This window comes from Pipra filicauda, unplaced genomic scaffold (genome assembly GCF_003945595.2).
Source record: "Pipra filicauda isolate LSUMZ 115617 unplaced genomic scaffold, ASM394559v2 scaffold25_size4600443_pilon, whole genome shotgun sequence".
Lineage (NCBI taxonomy): Eukaryota > Metazoa > Chordata > Aves > Passeriformes > Pipridae > Pipra > Pipra filicauda.
The window spans coordinates 2,564,806-2,587,137 of record NW_024104376.1 but is presented as its reverse complement, the minus strand read 5'-3'; the positions used below and the strand labels follow the sequence as shown (position 1 = coordinate 2,587,137).

Here is a 22,332-nt window from a genome sequence, read left to right as displayed (position 1 = left end):
TGTGGGAAAAAAATCTGCTTTTGTATAAAGAGATAATCTGTAGAGATTTGCTTGACAGAGTGCTCTCAGCACTGCTAGAATAAAATGTGTTTCTCGGGTTATCTCTCAGACCTGCCCTCAGTGCGTTAAAGCAGAGCTAGCAGAGAGCATTGCACAGGCTTTGTGATCCAGCCAAGGGCAATGAATCTTCCTCTTGTACGTCTGTATAAAAACCTGTTCTTTCCCCCCCCTTTCTTTCATAAATAATACATTGATGCAGACGTGCCTTTGACTGACCTGAAGGTGTTCTTCTAAAATCAGGGCACTTTTTAGCCAAGGTAGAAGTGAACCTTTACCAGTCCTTAACTGCAAATAACCTCAACAGTATCACCTGCTTGGCAGAGATGTTGACCTTAAACCTGAGCTTGCTGAGCTGGCTGTTTTACCTGGCACTTTCAGAGGAAGCTGGTTTATAAATTCTGCTGTGCTACTTCAAAAGAGAATAATTGAACTGGTGCCCAAAATGCAGCTGAAGTATCAAGAGCTAATAAAAAATACATTTTTAGGACATAAGATCTATCCAGACTGGGGGGTGGTTCGATGCCAGTTTAGGATGGAGCCTGTGATGTTGTGGAAAACCGCAACTTTTTCTGTGTTTTCAGCAGCAATGGAGAAGGACTGAAGGCAACCAGCACTCTTCAGAGAGGCCAACAATGTCTTGCAACTTCGGGATGAAAATGGTGACCAGGTCCGTGAAATACATGAGATTCATGCAGTCCACAGCCAAAAGGACCATTTAAAAATAGACAAATTATGACTCTCTCAAAAAGAAATGTATGCATTGCATAAATCAAAGTTCTCACACCCACCATCAAAGTTTAATCACTTAATATGCTGGTTCTTTCAACACGCTCTGAAACTTTGTATACAATAATACAAACGATGGGGTAACGAAGCAATAGCAATTTATTCTGCTGTACAAACGGATGTTGCATTATAATCCCTAAAGCAACACAGAGGCTGTTTGCAGATGTTACTACAATTTGGCATTTATTTTAATTGCTCTGCAGCATAGCTCATGTGAAACAGTCACGGGATGACCTACACGTTCACCTACTAAGAGCGACTTCACTGTAAGGGGAAAAAAAAAGGTATTTTTAAAGTTTTCAAGGTTTCATTAAAACATGAACCTCCTGCAGTTGTTTTGAAAGGATGCATCAGGGCTTCTGTCCAAGCCCAAAAGCATGGTAGGGCAGGGGGTAATTTAATCAGCCAGGCTTTGTGGCACATATGTTTTTACAAGTCTTGCAAGAATAACATCAGTAAAGTAACTTGAGACATTTTGGTGTCTGACATTCACTCAGCAAGAGCTAAGAAAATATGCTTACTGCACAGATCACTGGCTTCTCAGAGTGGGAGTCAAGGTGCCTAATGAAAGTCAGTGCACTTTGCTTTATCACTGACCAGGTTCTTGTTCCCTCCTTTTTGCTTTCCACTTCCCTTCTAAAAGCAAAATGTTTTTAAAGTTGCTCCTGCTCAAGGAGCTGCCTAGAAGCAGTTGCTCTGCTGAACAGATTTCAAGCAAAAGGACAAAGTTAAACATGAGGCAAAGTATAAATAAAAATCAAGACTCTCTTCCTCCTCCTTTCCACTTGTGAGCGATGATCTCACCGCTCCGGGTGGATTGCAAGGGTGGCTTGATCTCTTTCAGGAAAGCACATTCTCTAACCTTGATACTGCAGCTATTTATACTCCTCTATTCTCACCACAAAGAAAAGCAGCTCTAATAATCTTTCCCTTCATTTTTAACGGGAGCACTGAGTGGCCTCTGTGCTGCCTCTCAGTAGTGGGGTCAAGCCCCTGCTCACAGGCTCCAGCTCCCTGTAATGTCAATGCTCTCAGCCACTGCCTCTGCTTCTGGCTGCTCAATTTTAGACATCCGAGATTCGATTTTCCACTGGCTGGAGCATCACACTGCCAGGCACACAGGTGCAGGATGACAGCCCTGCTGTGCCACAGCATCTTCTTTCTGCTTGTGGGGTGCAGAGGGAAACAAATGCGCGGGCTGAAAGGCAAGAGAGCTTCTAAAGTTCAGAGGCAGAGAGCTGTAACTCCTCTCCCCATTGTTTATCGGAAGAGTAGGATACCCCGTTTCAAGTAGCTCTGGGGACATCTCAAGCCCTTTCTAGCCCACAAGAGGCAGGAGCCTGTCCCAGCTCAGCTTCCTGGGGATTCAGCCCCAGGCTGAGCTGGGAGAGTCAGGGCTAAGGCACAGTGGAACACATACAAGGACCATAAAGGAACTGATCCTCTCTGAGGCCAAACCCCATTTTTTCAGATTAAACCAAACATACTGAAGCTGTGTTCCCCTTGAGACATCACCAGAAATGGGGACAAACATTATGAAACCAAGTTTATTAAAATTTTCTACAAGTCAGACTTTATCATCCAGGTTTCCACAGACATATACATATGTACAAGTTGGACATAGTGTTTTTAGCTTTTCTGGCAGAATTTTCTACCAATATATACAAATGTACTGTTTTTCATAGAAGGGTTAAACTGTATCACAGATACAAATGTCAAGCAATCATGAGAGGTTTAGTGCAACGGAGAGCTGGAGCGCTCTGCTCTTAATGCTCATGATTCTGTCAAGTTAGTATTGCCAACAATAATTCACATTAAATTGCTCTTCAACACCTCTTATTAGGACAAACAAAGTACAACAAAACAAGAAAACAAAACCCCAAACAGTAAGGTATGTACAAAGTACACAGTCCATGAGGTATACATGGTATTCTTGCAACGGGTGGTGGGACTGCAGCCAGGGTTAACCCTTAAAATGACTTCACAAGAACTGTGGGATGTTGGGAACATGCATCACCCACCTCACGGCCATTTCAGAAGTCGCACTCTTGCCTTAGGTGAATGGACATCTCTTTGCATAAGCACTGGACACAAATGTGAAATGAAGCAGAAATTTTAGGCAGGACTAAGCTTTACTTACCCCCAACCCAGGAAGCTAATGATTTAGATATATTCATTATCCACGCACATTGGAAAGACTATGAATAATCATGCAGGGGGAAAAAAAAAAAAAGGGCTGGAGGCAAACAGCGTACCCGAATAATCAACTAAGGGCGTAAGGAGATTTTACTCTTAAGACTAACTTTTTGGGGGGTGGAGGGAAGAGGAGATGGTGATGTGGTGTTTTTAAGAGTTGAGCTGGTTGGAAAACATGGCCATGTTTACAGGTACTGTACAAGACACCCCTTATCCTTTTCCAGGGGAAGGCGCCCCAGCTGATAGTGTTGCAGTTTGGTAAACGGATATGTTTTGGCACTCGGAGCTAACGAGACCTGCTACTTGACAAGCTCGCTGAGGGCATAAAGTTATATAGGCTACACCGTGGTAACATGAGGCTTAAGTCTATTTAAAATGCTTTCCCGGTCAGCAAGGGGATCCAGCTGGGAGATCCAATGCTTTCTGATTCAGAAAGACCCACAGCAGTGATTTGTCTTACAGGTGGATCTAGGAGCTTCATGCCCCTGAAAGCAAGATCAGCTGGAGGAGCAGCAGTGAGCAGACAGCTGGCCATGGTGGGTGAAGACCTCCTTCCCTCATTAATGTGTGCTTACAGTCAGAGAGCTGCTTTGTGAGCTGGCTGGTGTGGCATGCCAAGGAGATTCCCCTTTTAACCATTTCTGTCAGATTTGCTCAGGTAGAGGCACACCTCGCGCTCCCCAGCCCGTACACATCGTGGTCAGGGCTCCACACCTCTGCAGCCACCGCAGGAGAGCAGAAGGGGCTGCCTTTCCATCCCACTGCTTGCCAGCCGTAAGACTCTGCAGCCAAGATGCGACCAGTTTTACACCGATGGAGGATGGGGGAGGCAGGAGAAGAGCCAGTTCTCACAAAGCTGCACAGGTCCTCTGGGGCCAGTGGGACAGACCGACCAGCAGAGCAAGAGGATTGAACTCTTGAGCGTGCTCAGCGAGCAGAGATCTCCAGGTTGGTGTTCATTTAAACAAGGTCACTTTTCTGACCATACTGGCACTTTAAGATGCTGTTGAGTTTGCAGACGTGGAAAAATGAAACTCTACGAAGATGCCGGAGGTGGAAACTGACGAGGTTTTTGAGATTTTGGGATTAGCAGAAGAAGGAACTAATATCATCACTGTCTCCATGGTATTCTGGAACAATCTGATCCAAAGTTCCTGTCTCCTGGTCTGTATATCCAGGCTCCAAGACTGCCTCGAACCAAGGGTGAAGCAAGATCTCTGGAGCAGTGAGTCTTTCGGAGGGCTCCCGCCGCAGGAGACTGCGGATGAGGCATCGGGCTTTGGGGGAGACATGGTCAGGAATACAGAACTGTCCACGCCGGATTTTGGAAAACAGAGTGCTAGGGTCCGAGTCATGGAAGGGATAGCGTCCCACCAGCAGGGTATAGAGCATCACTCCCAAACTCCACACATCAGCCGATTTTCCAGAGTAAGTCCCTGTTGTGTTTAGGATCTCAGGACTGACATATGCTGGGCAGCCGTGCTTGTCTGAGAGCGCATCATCTTCGCCTTTGATGATGTGCGTGTCTTCCAGGCTCTCCAGACGCAGCTGAGTCCTAGGCAGGGCAGGAGAGGAAACCACAGGTGAGAAACAGCAACATGCAGTCACGAGCAAGCACAGCAAGTCCCTGCCATGATCCCATTCTCCTCACAACAGCATTGAGAAAGGAGAGGAAACACTTTTTAATTTGCAGTGGAGAAGTTGCATTGACTCCTGGCCGCATGTAGTGGAAGTGCAGCTGCGTGCATCGGGTCAGCACTCAGCAACGCTTGCTTGTTTTATTTGCTGGGGATCTTAACAACACAGAGGGCTCTTGAGGAACACCAGCAAGTCACTTTCTACCTACGCAGGTTGCAGTGCCACTGCAGGGGGTTAATGTGTGACAGGACACAGTACAACCGCTATGTGCAGTGCAGGCTTTGAGCAAACAGAGCCCAGCTGCTGTAAACCGCAAAGCCCAGCTCCCTTCTGCACCAGCGGGGATCATCGGCTCTCCTGAGCTTATGATTTGTTTTTTAATTTTAATCTGTTACTTATTCTGTCTGCCTTTCTGGAGCGTACCACTGCACCCACCGTCCCCCAGGCGGACGTGGGTCCACACAAACCTCCTGTTTTGGAGGGTGAGGGGAGGTCCCATCGGCAGGGAAGCCATCGGCTGGCCCTGGAAGAGCTCTGCACTGCCTGGCAGCCCCGCTGGGGTGTAGATGCGTTGGCTGCAGCCTGTCCTCAACCTGACCTCGGCAAATACCCATTGGTTCTGCAAACGGAAAATATGACTCAACGAGAACCGTGGGCCCGGGATTGGCTGCGGGAGCCCTGAAACTGCACCTGTGCGAGAGCCCGCGTCGCCTGCCATTGCTTAACCCTCTTCTTGCCAAATGCGATGCACATGACACTCGCCTGTGCAACACGTTATTTCCAAATGAGAGAGACTGTGTGCAATGTAATATTTCAACAAATGTTTCATCTTCTTATGGGAGGGAAAAGTTGCAATAGTTTCCTTCAAAGGAATTGCTTTCTTTGCGTGTCAACATACGGTTGTTTCTGTTTCAGAGAGGCAGTGCTGTTAATTTTCTTATCACCTTTGTTAAAGGGTATCCTGAAGAAGCTTTAGCCCGGTTAAAAAAACAAGCAAAAGGCCCTTTTCTTCTACTTCAGTAATATCACCTACACTTTCATGACATTAAGCACAACTCCATTACACCTTTTAGTAAGGTTTTTAGCATTCCATGGGATAAGCAACTAGTCAGATTCAGTTTTGCTGATCAAAAATGTATTTCTGACTCTGCCATGTGTGCAAGAGCAGCAAACACTCCACGGAAATACTGAATTATTTCCCTCATCTAAATTTAACAACTGTGATCTCCTCTATAAACCTAGGCTTTAGGCTAAGTTTTACTTAAGTGATTTTCTTTGATTCAGGATTCCCAAAGCAGTATTTAACCATGTCCCACCTTCCCTCCCGTGTATGCCCACATCCACAGGCACAAGAAGCATGGAAAGTACAGCAGCGGAGGAGAGAGAAAAACTTCAAAGGACACAGCTGGTCTTTTGTTAGCAGCTTCACCCTGATTAGCAGGGTGGTTCAGCAAGGAGACCCTTTCCGAGTGCTGCAGCTCTGCAATGGTCATGGGGCAGCTCTCCCAAGGAGGGACCAGAGCTCCAGCTCCTCACACCTCCTCCTACTCCCCCAGCTGGGCTGCTTCCCCTTCCCTGCGCAACGTCTCAGCCTCCCTCCTCTCGCTCTCTGCCTTTTATTCATTTGACACTGAATGAGTGGCACACATGACATCTTCTGGCGCTAATGAGCATCCGAACTATCATCCCTTTGTCTGCCAGCGGGTTACACTGAACTTCTGCTGAATGACACGAAGCTCCCGGCGAGCTTCCTCCCTTTCATCAGTCAAGATCTAACTAAGAGTGCGTGCTGGTTAGATCCGTGACCTACTACACACACGTGATGGGGACCTACTTGGATTGCTCGCAGGTGATGCCCAGCTGACAGGGCCGTTTCCACTCCCTGGGACGCTTTTTGCGTCTCTGGATGTGGCATTCCTCCCTCCCCACTCACCCCAGGGCTGGCTGCTGACAGCCGCTTACCTTTCTTCATTAGAGAAGACAAATTTCCTGAGCTTGAGGTCACCAAGTACGATGGCTGACTGATGGCAGTGAGCTACAGCGGAGACGATCTGCTTGAACAGCCGGGCAGCCTCCTCTTCCCTCAGCCTCTTGCAGCTCCTCACATAGGAGTGCATGTCCCCAAAGTCCTTTTCAAAGAACACATAGGCCTTGGTGTCCCCGAGGATGACTTCGACGACCCCAGTGATGTTTCTGTGTGACGGCAGCTGAATGTAAGGTCGGATCTTGTCCTGGTAGTGTTTGAGGGGGAACACCTGTATAGAGGAAATTAAACGCAAATTCATTCTCAAGGGCGTTGAAAGCTGCCGCTCGCGTAGCAACTCTCCCAAACAATGACGAGGGAGCTGGAGGGGAGCCAGGGCTCGGCAGGATCGGCAGAAGCGCTGCTCTAAGCGGCTACTGAGACCCTTCCTGTTCGTTTTATATTGAAAGAGAGGGGGAAAAACTAAACCAAATCACCATCCCCACAGCCTTTCGGGGGAAGGCGCTCCGAGGTAACCCGGAGTTTCAGCTCACTTCCAGAGCGTGCAAACCCCCACCGCCGGATGGCCGGGCGTTTCCAGCCGGGGAGCAGCGGGAGGATGTTTCGCAGGGCTGTCCCCGGGCCGGGCGCTCGGACACGGCGGGAGGACCCGCTGCCCACCCGCGCCGCTCCTGCTCACCTTGCAGCGCAGCTCCCGGCCCGAGCTGACGCTCAGCGCCCGGGACACCTGCTCCCGCTCGGCCAGCGGCAGCAGCAGGTACGAGGCGATCAGGCTGGGACCCGCCGCCCCCCCGCCGCCGGCGGGAGAAGCAGGGGCACACGGCGACCCGGGAGCGCTGAGGCAGTCCGGGGGTCCGCAGTCGGCGAGCCGAGGGCACTTGGCGGCCGGCGCTTCCTCGGCGGGGCCGTCGTGGAGCGGCTGCAGGCGCTTGGCCGGGGCGCTGCGGCAGCGGGCGGCCGGCAGCAGGGACGCGGGGCGGCTCATCGGGGGAGCGGAGCGGGCGCGGAGCTAGAGCCGGGCGGTGCGCGCTGCGCGCATCCCTTCGCTCTCCCCGCCGAAACCTCGGGCCGTGCCCACCATCTGCTGCCGACTCCGCGCTAAAGTAGTTGGAGGCTTTAAAAAAAAAAAAAAAAAAAAAAAAAAAAAAAAGGTGATTCTCCTCCTCCTCCCGGCCCTGACGCACGGGGAAATGGGAGGAGGGAGGCTGAGACACGCCCGCTCCGCTCCGCCCGCCGCTCTCCGTGCCCCCGGCCAGGCACAGCCGGGTGGGGCGGCGGGAGACCCGCCGAGGGACTCGACAGGGTTGGGGGCGCGGCGGCGATCCCCTTCGACCGTGAATAATTGCGGTGAGAAAGGGAGTCCACCTCCCTTTCAAGGAGCTTCTCCTCCATACATCTGAATTTCCCAGCCCCAGTTCTTGCTTTTCACTAATCACTAAATAACCATCCCTCGCCCCGAGGTTTGCATCACGGAGCTGTTGTGTGCTAACCACCGTTTGCTCATAAGCGTAGACGTAACGTGCACCATCAGAAATACTCATCTCTGGGTGTTTCCAAAGTTAAACTATCTGTTGTCCGAAAAAGGAATAGCTTGGAGAGCTGGCAGCAGCCAGCAGCTGAAGTGACCTGTGAGGAGCAGACTGAGTCGAGCTCCACAAGGCTCAAAAGTGTGGGTTTAAAGGAATAGTAAATAGACTTGCAGCCGGGACTGGTAGTAAATGGAAGAAAAAAAATAAGAGAAAACCAGACAACAAATCATCCCTGGAAAAAAATGCAGACAGCTGTAGTTTTGACAAGAGTGCTCCAGAAGGAAACTCTCCAGTTTTCTGTTTACATATATGCAAATTTTCTGTAATTCAGTGCTTAGGCTTCCCTAATATTAACACAAGGAGCCTGTGTTTTGTTACTCAGTTCCTGTCACCTTTTGGTTTCTCCAGCCGTGGTCTGTATAAGCAGCAGAGAGGGCCCAGGACAGCACACCCCAACCCCCCTCCCACAGGTCTGAAGCGTCTGATGCCACCCGTGCAGGTATTTGCTCAGATTCCTGACAGATAACTGCACGGCAAACCCGTGCATGCCTTCACCTACTTCTAGTGTATTTTAAGAAACACATGAAACTCTTGTGCGGGATGAGTCATGGCATAGCAGTCCCATTAATGCATTTAAACATAAAATGCATATGCCATAAAGGGATATCCCAGGGCCTGCATTTCCTTTTCTTTTTTATTTTTTTTTTTCGCAGAAGTACAATTTCCTTAATGCCTGCAGATTGTTTCTGAGTGATTCACCACAATTCTCAAAGCAAGCTGATTTTTCTGGTTCCTCTTATAGGTAAAACACACGCAAGTATCCATCAGGCCTTTTGTTTTACTTTCCCCTTCCTGGAAGTTTAATGATTGGAATGCTGTTGCTGGGTGAGCTTAGCTGGTAGGATGCTGCATGTGTTGGGTGGTTCCTACATCTGAGATAGCACAAGGTGTGTTGGGGGGGTGGGGGAGTGGTGTCAGTGCTTTTGGGGACAGGGCAAGGACCTGCATAAACCTGCATTATTTGTGTATAACAGTATCCTCTGTAGCTATCTCAGACAGTGTGAGCAGGAGTGAAGAGGTCAGTGTAAAAACCAAGTGATGTACTCGGGGTAAGGACCTGTTTTTGGTCCTCACCCTCCTGAAGATCCCTCACTCTCAGCTCCTGTGCCAGATCACTGTCCCCACTGAGAAGGGCCATACATTCCATTGTTGGAAGCTGCATCCTTCCTCTTCCCAACCTTCCACCCATTTAAAGCCTCTTAGGTCCACAGCTGGTCACCTTATGGTGTCCCTATGCCATCAGGGCACAGTGGCACCGGGGTGCATTGCTTGGTTCAAGCTACTGACAGCCAAATGGGGGATGGCACCCACTAGTCCTGAAGAAGGGAAGAAAACCCCTCTCCTGCCCCCCCAAAAAACATCTGGCATGTGACAGGAGAGCAGAGGGGTACACATGGCATTGACCCCACAGTCCTGCCACATTCTCCTGGTGCTTGGGCAGCCTCTTCTCACAGAGATGCCACAGATTTCATGCTCTGTGTGGGTGTCCCTGCTAACTGAAGCACACAAGCTCAGCATGCAGTCCCCAAAGGCCAGGAAAAGATAACACCTGGGAAGTTCATCCCAGAAGTGCTCATGGCTGCCTGTACAGTCTAAACTTCAATTATTTATATGGGGCTGAGATTAACCAAAGCTTAAATCTCTCAGGTGGTAGGGGTAGTTCTTGACTGCAGGAAAGGTTCATTGCTTCTTTAAAATGCCTGGCATGCTGTCAGGTACTCAAAGCATTAATGCCACGAATAAACATATAGTAGCAATTATTACATATAGTAGCAAGTTAATAACACTCATTGCCTTATTCTCAGTCTTATATTTTGGGTATGGAACATAAGAAAAGGTCTATATCCAGACTCCATCCCCACCAAATTGATTTTAGAATGCAGAGCAGAGAAGTGATTTCCATTTTGGCTTTTCTGGTTTTTTATAATTTTGGCTGATCCCCAAAATGCAGAAGAAAAGGGATGCCAAGGATGGTGTCTGATGACCTCCCTAGCACGCTGCTTCTCAAAGGGCTGAAACTTGTCCTCCTTGCTCATCTCCTTCAGCACTTGCATGCAAGCCTGGTTTGGTTAGGAACCAGTACTGAGAACAGGAGGAACTCCAGGGAGAGGTTTGTGAAGAAGAGTGTTGCAACATTTCAGTATTAGATGATTTTTTTGCAGTATGTGGGGCTATCACCCTTGCCCATAGCAGCCTCCTGTTTGTTGTAGGTCACACCATGGGCTTTTAAGAATCCAGGCCTATCTCCTGCATTAGTCTCTCCCTGAAATCAAAAGCTATTGTGGGTTTTCCTTTCATTCCCTGCACAAGCCTTCATCAGTCCATCTCCCCCTTCCCCAAAAAAGACTTTTTGGGGACTACTTGCTTAGCATATGAAATGAATATTACCACAGAAATTCCAAGCCGTGCCTGTGGTGAATTTGAGCCTGAATGGCTTTACAGCCCTTCCAAATGAACCAGGGCAGAATTATGCATCTCTGGTGGACAACACTGTAAAACATTGTGGAGCACAGATCAGTGCAGAATTATACTTACAGACATAATGCTGGCATAAAACATTGACTCTGTGGATGAATCCTCCTATCCAAATGCCAAAAAAAATGAACTGCTGTGAGCCAGCGGAATACAAGGAACCATCACCCAGCCCTGGATGCTCCAACAGGGACTCCTGTGAGGCGGGCAGGGGTGGCCTTTGGGACTACAGATCACTAGTCTTCATGCTTGGCAAAGGACAACAGTGTGCCACAGGCACCCTCCCAATGCTGGTCAAAGCAAACAGGACTGCTTGTTGTCTCCTCTCTTCCTGGAGTCTCAGCTTCTAGGCAAGGATCTGGGACTGGAGCAGAAAAAAGATCCTGTGGGATGTGTATCACAGATCCAGCATGTCCCAGGAGACAGAAGGGTCTTGCCCAGCACAAATTTGCCAGAGCTGTGGCAAGGTGAACATTGCTCTTCATATATTTTTTCTATTTCTTTTTAAAACAGACAAGCAGCATAGTGCATCTACAAGATGAAGACTGAAGAATGCAGAATTTCTGGTGGTCAGACATTGATGTTCCCTTTCCTGTCATGCTGTTTTATTTAAGGGGATTTTTGCTGTGCAGTATTCAAGCATCTGCGGTGGTCTTGCCCTCAGCCAGTGCCTATAATCACCTGAGCAGCTGCTTTTCCTTAGATGCTCACAAAATTATCTCTGCTGCTCCACTTCTCTGACCCTTTGTCTCTATAACTAGAGCAGCCAGAGGCAATGAGAATTGTGTAACCATCTCCCCACTTCCCAAGTGCTTGGGACAGGTCTGGTAACTTTGATAATACGTCTCATGGGACACACAGAGTAAATCTCTGTTAGATTAGGACACTTATAAATAAACTGGCTGCTTGCTACAGGAAGAAATGAAAAAGTCTTTATTTTAGTTACTGGATGAGATAGACGAGACATACAAATATTTGGGCTAATATTAAACTATCAGGTAAATGATGAAAAATAAATATATTTATTTTACAAGTTATCTCATGCCATGTAATAAACTTAAACTACTGCTAGACTGAAAGCCAGCAATTTAAGACCAGCAGGTCATCCATAATCTACTAGTGTACAGAATTACCCTGCACAGACAGGGCTCAAAGCATAGTTTTGTGGCCAGGTGACAAAGAATTTAAAATTAATGTTTTTTATAGGCAGGAAAGGCATCTGTGATAAACCTACAACCATCCTGAGACACTGTGGAACTTGGCAGCAGATTCACTGCAAAGATATAAAACACATGACGAGCACGTAGTGACATCAAAAGGAGTGCAATGTAATGGTGTTCAGATGTCTCCCCTCAAGCCTACACAAAAGCTGCTCTGAGGGCTGCTGTTGCTCAGAACTCTGAATGATTCCCTTTTGATAAGCCAGTTGTTATCAAATCCAAGGAGTCTTATGAGCAGCACCTCCTGACTTTGTTCCTTTGTGAACTAAAAAGCATGAAGGCTTCTTCTGTTGCTTGAAAGACGTGTGAAGGTTCAGGTTTTAAACCTCAAATCCTGTTTTTTACTTCAGAAGTTGATTGCACAAGCGGACAGTGAATGAGTGTGTCCGTTTCCCTTGCGGTCAGAGAAGATCCTATTCATACTGAGTTTACAAGCAAACACTTCCTTTGGTAAGCTTCCCATGCAATTCAATTCATGCGTGTGCTTTTAGACTCTGTCTTTGGGTCTGGACTAACATCAGAACAAGCGAGTGAGGCAGGCTTTCTTCTCAGCCCACCACAGCCTTTGAAATGATGAAACACACTGTGTTCTCTGCACGTTGCTACAGTCCTGTCAAGTCAGTGAGATTATTCATGCATCAAGAGGCTAAGCACATACATGGGCATCTACTGCATGATGTACACGCATCCCAGAATTTCACTGGCTCAACAATCAATCTAATGTTTTTGTTCTTTGTAGTTACTGGCTGGCAGCCTAGAATCCGCTGGCACCTACACTTAGGATTCTCCTCTGAGCATTCTGTGACCACGTCGTATGTTTGAAACATTATGTATTAACAGTTATGGCCAGAAAATAAATTATTATTTATGGAAGATTTGGAATTTGCAGTGAGTACTAGTCTGTACCTGTAATGAGGCGCCATCAGCTTAAGGCTTTGGCTGTAGCTACAGAAAAGAAGACCTGTCCTTGGGATATTCTAACATTTGCTGCTCCAGGAAGCCCTTTTCTAGGTGCATCTTCTTCAGTGTATAACAGACCACTATCCATTATGGAACTGTTCAGTTAATAGACCACACAGCACCTCAGAATCCATACATGGAGATTTTTAGAGAAAGTGGAGATTAAGATTCACTTGAAATGGCAGTGGAATTTAGCTGCACAGTGAATTCTAAGCTAGTTTTGGCCACAGTACTAGAGGTATTCTTGATAAAAACGTCATGAGGTACTTGTGACCACAGGTAGGTAACACCTTTGTCATCAGCCACTCATGAGGAAACATGAATATGTCCAAGAGGACATTGTCTAAAATAAGGCAGTGTGTTGGCCTTGGCTGGTGAGTCATCGGTATCACTTCCTGCAGCCCCTGCTTTTGCTCTGGGTATTTCTCAAGGGAGCACTGACTTAGCCTAGTCTTTTTGATTCTTCTAAAATGAATAAGATCACAGCTCTGGAGATGATGAATATGTCCTTGATTCAGAGGAATGTGCACTCCTTTTAGCATAAGTGTGCTAAATCTTCCATGAGATGCCTGCCTGATTAGGTTTTATCTTTATACATCATGGCTCCACTGATTTGAAAACTTCAGAGTCTCTAGTTGTAAAATGGAGAATTCATGGGAAGAATCTGTTCAAGTGAGGGAGTGAGCTGTGTTAATGGCTCATGCCTCAGGGTACCACTGAAAGCTGTTTGTGTGGATCTCTCTTGACTTTTCTTTATTTCAATATTTGCTTAGATGTTTCTTTAATCACTCAAAATACAATGTGAACTTCTCTGGCAGCAACAGATTCTCACCAGTTTTCAGTGACAGACCCTTCTCAGCTACTCTGAGGTTTGCTCATTTGTAAAGCACACCTTACAGAAAAAGAAAAAAACACCTGACCTCTGAATTTCTTTTTTTAAATATCATTGCAAAATTTCTGACGTCAGACAATGAGACACAAATTACCCTGTGAACATATGCCTGTTTACATATGATATATTATAGCCAAAGCAGATTAAGATTTGAAGGTTTAACTGCTGTTGAGTTTCCACTTCTGTGAATCATACAGATCATACAGCTTATTCATCACAGCCACTTATTTTTATTCTTTAACTCTTTCAAGCTACTTCTATCCCGAGCAGAGTTTATGGGGGACATGGGACACACAGGAACAGAGAGGTCACAACTGCATAACAAACCCCAAACTTTGCAGATGAAAGAGCAAAGAGCTGTCAGTAACTGCAGCCACCCCCAATCAGTAGTGGTTTGTAACTTCCACTACGTGAGCTGACAGGCACAGAAGCCTTCCTCAATTGCCAAGATTAGTCTGTCCTTCCACCTAGTAAAGTGCCAGCTGCAATGGATGCTGATGGCCAACCCTGGAATCTTTCCATATAAGGAGGAAAATCACTTGTAAGAACCACCAAGAGAGAACCAGCCATGAAAAATCAACAGGATGGCTCAAATTCCAGGTTGAGAGAAAAAAAATCACTCATCATACTAGGATTCCTTGGTTGTTATGTTATAGTTTGACTTCAGAAATGCCAGACATTCTGGTGAGAACCTCATTGACTTCAGTAAATATAGGCAGTTTTATTTAGCATTTGAATCTATGAGGTGCATCCCTGATTCTGATGGGACTCAAGTACTCTCATCAGCAACCCTAACATAACTGCATGAGTATTTGTCTTTTTCTGGATAAGATGTTCGAAAAGAGGTATCTCTGCTGATAAAAGAAAGAAACCTACCTCTATTTAAATACACATGCCTCTTCACCTCACATGTGATTGTTATTAAAGCTAAGCAGGTGAGTGATGCCAAAAATCAGTCCATTTCTTTCAGCTGAAACTGAGAATGATTTCAGAACTTAGGCTTCGCCTGCATTTGCTGTTCAGGCTCTCTGATTCACTGGTGCTGCCTGGCTCAGACTAGCAAAGAAGGGGAAGAAAGATGATGTATTTTGAGGCACGAATATGAACACTCAAAAATACCTTTCCTCTTAGAGTGGCCATAAGTGACTGCTTGACTATTTGTTCTCTTCACCTGAAGTGTTGCTTCAGATTTGGTTTTTTTCTCCCAGCTGCATCATCTTAAGCAGGCAGTTCATGTTATTACCTGTGGATTAGCTAACACAGCCTGAGTGCAGCACTGCAATGGGTCAAGCCTCTCTCTTTCACACAGGACAACAAGGTGTAACCAAGACAGCAATCTCCTTTATAGCATTACTCACTGGAACATGAGGGCAATGAACCATATCAGGAACTGCAGCTATCTAAAGCTATGCTGGTACAAACGCCACAGGTAGCAAACCAAACCTGCTGCCACCAGTTTGTCAGTATGAATTAATCTGGGTATAATTTACCATTTATAATGTTATGTGTTATTGGAAGGCACACTCAAGCATCCAGACACCTACACAAACTAAATGTGAGGTGCGGCACTTGTGGCCATGTAAAATGTTTGCACATCTTTGCATCTGAAAACTTGGGAGGCTGGTTATCACCAGGGATTGAATTAAATCCATGAAGGACAATGTTAGTGCACCTCTGTCAGAAACTGCAGAGCTTGTTTAACCAATGCAAGTTCCTGTTTCTGAGTGTTCTGCTTATAAACAGTGTGAGAATAAATTTAACCACCAACTTAAAGATGAAACAAAAAGGACATTTCCCCCCACCTTTTTTTTTTTTTTTTTTTTTTTTTGACAAATGCCATAGTTAACATCCTCTCTTGTGGTATTTAACTGAAAATCAGTGACCCATCTTAAAAGCTACAGCTTTGAGACATGAGGTGTCTTAAAAAGGACCTGATTTTACACATAAAAATACAAACAAGTACCTACTGCTCAGCCACCCCCCCAGCCTCTTTCAGCTAATTCAGCTAGCCTTCCACAGGGAGAAGCACGCAAGCTCGCTGCCAAGCTCTGAAAAGATGGACCTTTGGGGTTAGACCACATCAGGAAAATCACCCAGCCAATTCCCATGAAGTGTTTTGAACACAAAAGCTCAGTGCAAATAATAATGGTTCAGTTCTCTTTTTCAGCTATGAAATCAGCTTGCAGATTAATATTCTTCAATTGCAAAGTAATAATTTTCAGTTTGAAGTGGTTTGTACTCTTAAGTGCAACTGGGGTTAATAATGGTCTATGAAAGGAGAGCAGCTAGCAAACAGTATCACAGAGTGAAAAGCTTAGCATATAGGTGCCTCAGCTCCATTTTACACTAAATGTTATATTGTAAATTCAGAAAAACTACATAGGAAGATACCACCTAGCCCACTAAGGATTCAAAAATTCAAAGAAACCTATATTTTCTGCTTCACATATGACAAGAGATAATTGCCATCTGACTGCCAAGGCAGCTCCTTTTGCCTACAGCTATTTCTAACTCATATATGTAATGCCTTATCTGCTAGATATGTTCAGGGCAATTTAGGTAATAAACAGAGTGTCACAAAGTTTAAGTTCTTTTCTGGATCTGTGCCCAAAAGCTTAGGTATCTGAAGCTTATATAAAATGAGATTAACTGGTTTTCAATTCAAGGCATATGGTTACAATATATTTGTGTTATCTATAATTTTGTTATTGGAATACCTTTACAAATAATTGTAGTCTTCTAGCATAGAGTATTAAGGTAAAGCATTCTGGGACTTCCAAATACAAAAAGCTTGAAATAAATGCTACTGAATCTCAAAAGAAAAGCCTAAGTTAGGGCAGAGACTTCAGAAATTATAAGAACAAGGCCAAGATCCTCAAAGCTGAGTGGCAGTTTTCTGTGTCCACACACAAGGTATAGATGTGCAACACTTTCTGAAAATTCATCTCTATTAATGTTTCCTGAGGTTTCTATTAAAACATGGGCGTGCTCCCAAGCAGGGTAAATCCTTGGTCAGAGTGCCCTACTGCAAGTATTCCCAGTTACAGAGACAGTAACAAAACTATCTGCAACATAGAGCAGAACGCTCACTGTTACATGCTGGCAGAATCTGCATCTCTAATATGCTGAAAAAACTAGCACACTGACAAGGAAGGTTAAATGTTGCAAAGCATGTTTTATTTATAAAATGCAAGTGTTTAGAAATTCAGGAAGGTCAAAATACCCCAAACAAAACAGAATTCCTTACATTCATTAGTTCAAAAAATGCTTTCAGTTAGAGTTGAGGCCTTTGCCTATAAATGAAACACTTAACAATGATTTGCCTAAAAATTAAACACTTAACACTTAAAAAATAACAATCAGTCTCACAACCTACATATAATCAGCAGCTTATCTCACAAGACCTCCAATAACAAATTTTCTTTGTGGCAGTAGGTATCCAGCTCACTCGTCCAATGTTGACCAGCTTTATTTATTCTGACTGTCAATCACTCTTTTAAGTGCTTCATCTGGCACAAGGTCTGATCTTTTTACATCATCATGGCTACAGCCCATTTTAGGGCATCTGTTAAAAAGAAAAGAGAGACTCCATTAAATCGGAAGAATTGTATTTGTCAGATACAGGCTTTTGCATAACATCTGCTAGTTTTTGTATTTATCTGGGATTCACCTTCTCCATCATTTCCTCCTTACCTCTTTTCCTCTTCACCAGCTCTCTGTGGGAAAAAATAAATCTATCTAAACTGGAGGGAATCATCAGTGGAAGGCAGGAAGGGAGGGAGGAAGGGAGGGAGAAAGGCAGGAAGGAAGGAAGGGAGAGAGGGAGGAAGGAAGGAAGGAGCACAGTGAGAGATGGAACCTCTCACCTGTAGATCACTCTCTTGCTTCATGTACACAAGCTGCTTGTATCAGCAATGACATCAGCATTGCATGGACACCTTTCTGTGTTGCTTTCTCTCTTCGCAGTCCTCTACAAGCTCCAGGTAACTACCTCTTACCTTACTAATCTGCAGTGGAGAAGTATAATCTTCACTAACAGATAAATAGGGGAATTATTTTTAGTAAAACAGATAAAGAGAATGACACTTGCAAAGACTGACTGGTGAATTAGTGGACTATCTAGTTGGTATAAAGATCAATCTGACCTTTTAGGAACTGTGAAAGCTCAGAAAGGAGAAATGGGGTCAAATTAACAGCCTCTAGATGATAATCAAATACAGAATGCCTTACAACTACTTGAAACAGCCAGATAAAGAAAGCAGGGTGAAAGATATTCAGGGACCAAAGGTCACTTTCCTTTGGCAGTGGCCCAAACACGCACAGATGGAACCTCTAGTCAGAAGTAACACTTTTCCTGAATTTTTCCTCTCTTAAGAGTAGCTTTTATCTGAGGTGCTGAACTTATTTACACTCAGTACTCATAACTTTTACTCCAGATTTGTCCACAGCTTACTGTGCTTGTCATAGACCAGTCATTTAATTGCTCTGTGCCTCAGTTTTCCCATTTATCACCTTAATACAGCAATAGCTTGCCAGATTAATGAATAACAAGTGCTCAGAAAGCTTCCCACATTTCCTGTAAGCATGAAGTATTAGCATGTCCTTCCAGGCAGTGGAAAATACTAAGCAGACTGAGAGACGTAAGAGTTGCCTAAAGGAGTGTATGACAAGTCTATCAGCACAGCACTGGTGGCTGTGTGCACACCAGCTGCAGGGCTGACATGCAGCTACTGCACTGCCAAGGGCACTGAAGGATCCTGTGGATCCAAACTGGAAAGTATGTGTGAGGAAACAGCCACTCTGTGTCTCCAGAGTGAGCAACAGTTTTGACTTCAGAGTCAGGATAGCGAGGATCCCTGTAACCATGCTCTGCTCTATCAGGACACCTGCTTCCACATGAGTGTTGCTGGCAGGAGCACAGCTAAGTAGCAACACCACGAGAAGGGGGTACTCAAATGGGGAACTTGTTGCACCTGCTGGCCTGCCTTCCCACCACAGCAGATGATGGTTTTTCAAAAGTGACTGCATTTTCATGAGAAAAAAAAAAAAAAGAAAATTTTAAAATTACAGCAGGTCGGTGAGACTGGGCAGAGAAAACCAAGTAGTCCTTCTTAATTTAGTTACAGTGAAGCTGTGGTATTGCTGTGTGTGTGCTTTTCTAGCACACTGGAATAACTGCTGTAAAAGTGGTAAGGCTGCAAGCTAAAGGCCAGTATTCAGACTGAACAAATAACTTCTGTTTAGGTATAAGGTAGCTTTTAAAGCTAGATGTTGTACAGCTTACATGATTTTTTTAACTCTAGAATTTCTCTAGTCTTTTATTTCTTAAAAGGTAAAATAAAATTCAGTCATGTGACCCTATTTGTTTTTCAGCAGTGCTGAAACAAATGTGATCCACTACAGCAATCTCTCCTACCATGACATTCTCCTGATGGATTTAACAACACAGGGAAATATTTAGATATGAACACCTAAATTCAGTTCTGTATCACAGAAGGTATTTTTGTCGTGGTTTTGGGCTGTTGAGCACACGCTTCCTAGCTTCTCCCTATCCTCCAGAACGCTCACTTTCGTCTCTCCAACTTCTGAGTTGTTTCCCAACTCCTGCTCATTTTTCCAGCCAAGTTTCTGTCCATCCGTGTTGCTGGTTTTGTTGTTATTCCCAGGATACTGCACCCATTCTACTTTTTTTCCCTAGACCTCATAACACAGGCAAGGCCCTTCAAGCTGTCTTGACACTAAGGTAGTGGCTGGACATCCCAACTGATGCTTGATTTTATAGCAGGGCTTTCCTGCAGCAGGGAAGGAGTGCGGAATAAAAAACTCCGCTCCACCTTTGTAACCCCCATGGAGGACTCTATAGAGTCCAACAGAAATGAATGCCAGAGCAATGGATGGAGGACATAAGCTGCCTGTGGCATTATCTCTGGGGAAATCAAGCTGTTGGTCCCTGTGAGACCTTAACCTGAGCATCTGAAAACTCCACATTTATTTAAAAGTCCACAACTGGTAAGTTTCCATGACGTCATCAGTCCCAAAGCATGAAGCTCTAGCATAAAGGGTGTAAAAACAAATGTGAAATCAATGATGAAATGGTTTGTCCTCTCAACGTGCTCTAAAAAGTGTCTGAGACACTTTTATTTTCTTTTTTTTCTTTTTACTTTTTTTTCCTTAAGTCAAAATCATCCTGGTTTTTAAACTTACCGGGGAGAATTTGAGGTTGAAAAATTCAACTGCTACATCTTTTCACTCAAAAAAATATGTCCCATGTGGAAAGTGACAGGCTGCTTTGATGATATAAAGAAAGAATTATTTAACTGCATCATAGCAGGAACTGCACAATCTGTACTGCACTGTCTGATCATTCTTAAATTCTGTACTACCTAAAATGTTGTGGTTTAATATTTCTGACTTTAACACTCACTTAAGTGTTTTAATATTTCTCAGTTGTATTGGAATATAACTGCAAAAGAGGGTGCACAGAGGAGTTTTTTGTTTTGTTTGTTTTCAATATTTTCAAGATTTGCTACATAAGCAGTGGGAACAAAATCAGCAACTAAACTTTAGGAAGCTGAAGGTTCTCTTTTTTGTTCATGGCTATATGAAATCTCTTTATTTCTGTTGTCCAGGTACCGCAAGTAGCTGTAACTTCCCCACACAATTTCTGAATATTTTCTTACACATTGTTTTCATTAAAAAAAAAAGCTCTTTCTCGTGTACAGTACTAATGAGAAGACTGCGACTTGGGCAGACGCTGAGGTATTACTTCCTGCAGCCTTGCCAATCCACATACGTTTCCTAGAACAAGTGGAGTAAAATTCCACTTACACAGCAAAGCAAATAGCTTTTCCACACATTTGTTTTAGCTTACCGGACTTTTTTCTTTCTCTGCTTTCGAGACTGGATAATTTCTACAATGGCCTCTTCTTCATAGGTATGTCCACAGACCTTGTTTCGCACCGGCCTCCTCATTTCCATCTGTAATCAATAAAGTTTGATTTAAAGGAACTGATAATGCCCATGAAAATGCTTCTTATGAGATTTTATGTAAAACAGCAGGAAGTGTGTTTGCCATTCACACATGGCATTCCAGTCAAATTACATGATCAGGCCCTGCTTGGTAAACTGCATTCCTACTTGCTGGGGTTTTTTCCCAAGCAATGTTGTTCTTCTCTGTTCTTCACTTCTAATTTATACTGTCTGTTTTTTAACAGATACTGAAGATTTTTAATAAAACAACCAATGTAGAATATGAAATAACTATTTCCCAGTCAATTTTTGTAGCACTGATAGCATTACCTGTGTAATGGGACAAATAAAGTTCATCTGACTCCGAGTCACAGCTATATCTTCATCGATTTGTTCAATGGTCTCATCATCATCATCTGATATCTGACGAACTAGAATGGGAAACAAGAAAAAAATTATTTAGTATTTAATAAAGATAGTCAATACTTAAAATAAGCATATAAAATCCAACATTTGCCCAACTCTATCCCACAGTGATATCTAAGATTCTACAACGTATTTCTGCACCACTCTGCGAACAAGACACTGCAAGAAATACTGTATTATAATGTATTTTTAAAAATGTAGATTTTTAGATGGTAACCATTTTGTGTGTGTGTGTGTGTGTGTATGTGTGTGGTTATTTACAGCCAATGCTAGAAAGGAGGGCTGGGAAGGAGAGCAAGCTGGCCTGAAGATGTGCAAAGCCTTTGGTATTCACTGTTCAAGTTCACCAAAACCCAGTAACACACAGATGAGTCCCCAAAATCTAAGAAAGGATGAAGTGGAGGAGATCTGGCAGATCTACCCTCAATATCAGTTTGTGTTTGAGCGTCATATACTATACATATACACTATATAGCCTGTTTATATTGTTTATACTTTAAAAGGAATTTGTACTATTTATCATAACACATCATTTTGTAAGTGATGCTGCTCTATTTTAATGAGACTATAATTAGTGAAAAACAAAAGCTAAAAAGTGTTATGGACAAGAGAAATGTTATTGAAGCAACCTTAAGGGGGAGGGGCAGAATGAAATACTGACATCTCCCAGAAAACACCCGATGGCCCAATGCCAGGGAATGAAGCGCAGACAAAGAAGAATAAATACACCTTGAGCTAGAGGAGATGCAGGTCCCCACCTTTACCAGAAGAAGAAAGCAAGGTGTAAGCAACTCTGTATACCCAGAGGCACACCAGTCCAGCATTCCATGCAGAAACTTATCAGCCAGAGTCAAAAGCTGAGACACAAGAGCAGATAAGGAGGAGATATATATCTACATGGATAGATAGATATATGGATACAGATATAGCTAAGTATAACCTTAATGAAATGTATACATGTTGGTTTATATTCTTCTAACTTCGCTCTGTTATTTTAAATCTGGGCTTTTAGTTGAATGCATTTGTTTGTCTTTGAATCTTATCTGGTAATAACAGCAAACTTTACACCTGCCATAGCTTTCCATTCCTTTGGGGCAGTTCTGCAATGTTTTTGCAGCAGTGCCCTGGGGTGCAGTCCTC

At 44.3% G+C, this 22,332-nt stretch overlaps 2 protein-coding genes across 2 annotated transcripts; both read right to left on the bottom strand.

The window, feature by feature from the left end:
* Nucleotides 1–2,379: 2,379 nt before the first annotated feature.
* On the bottom strand, nt 2,380–7,752 carry TRIB1 (tribbles pseudokinase 1). Its single transcript, XM_027727001.2, has 3 exons — nt 7,344–7,752; nt 6,643–6,935; nt 2,380–4,597 (listed from the first exon to the last, which is right to left on the bottom strand). The coding sequence occupies exons 1-3, from the start codon at nt 7,647–7,649 to the stop codon at nt 4,129–4,131; spliced, it is 1,068 nt and encodes a 355-aa protein (XP_027582802.1). The 5' UTR covers nt 7,650–7,752; the 3' UTR covers nt 2,380–4,128.
* Nucleotides 7,753–16,952: 9,200 nt separating this feature from the next.
* On the bottom strand, nt 16,953–21,224 carry LOC113991003 (E3 SUMO-protein ligase NSE2-like). The gene is made up of 3 exons (XM_027726968.2): nt 21,097–21,224; nt 20,669–20,775; nt 16,953–17,362 (listed from the first exon to the last, which is right to left on the bottom strand). The coding sequence occupies exons 1-3, from the start codon at nt 21,121–21,123 to the stop codon at nt 17,266–17,268; spliced, it is 231 nt and encodes a 76-aa protein (XP_027582769.1). The 5' UTR covers nt 21,124–21,224; the 3' UTR covers nt 16,953–17,265.
* Nucleotides 21,225–22,332: the final 1,108 nt, after the last annotated feature.

Bases quoted from the DNA above. Each gene is read 5' to 3' on its own strand.
- LOC113991003 (XM_027726968.2), bottom strand. From the start codon at position 21,123: ATGAACTTTATTTGTCCCATTACACAG. The intron at 20,776-21,096 runs GTAATGCTATCA...TATTGATTACAG, and splicing joins TTATTTGTCCCATTACACAG to ATGGAAATGAGGAGGCCGGT. The intron at 17,363-20,668 runs GTAAGCTAAAAC...TCTTTTTAACAG, and splicing joins CAGAGAAAGAAAAAAGTCCG to ATGCCCTAAAATGGGCTGTA.
- TRIB1 (XM_027727001.2), bottom strand. From the start codon at position 7,649: ATGAGCCGCCCCGCGTCCCTGCTGCCGGCCGCCCGCTGCCGCAGCGCC. The intron at 6,936-7,343 runs GTGAGCAGGAGC...TCCTCTATACAG, and splicing joins GCCGGGAGCTGCGCTGCAAG to GTGTTCCCCCTCAAACACTA. The intron at 4,598-6,642 runs GTAAGCGGCTGT...TGCCCTGCCTAG, and splicing joins GTCTTCTCTAATGAAGAAAG to GACTCAGCTGCGTCTGGAGA.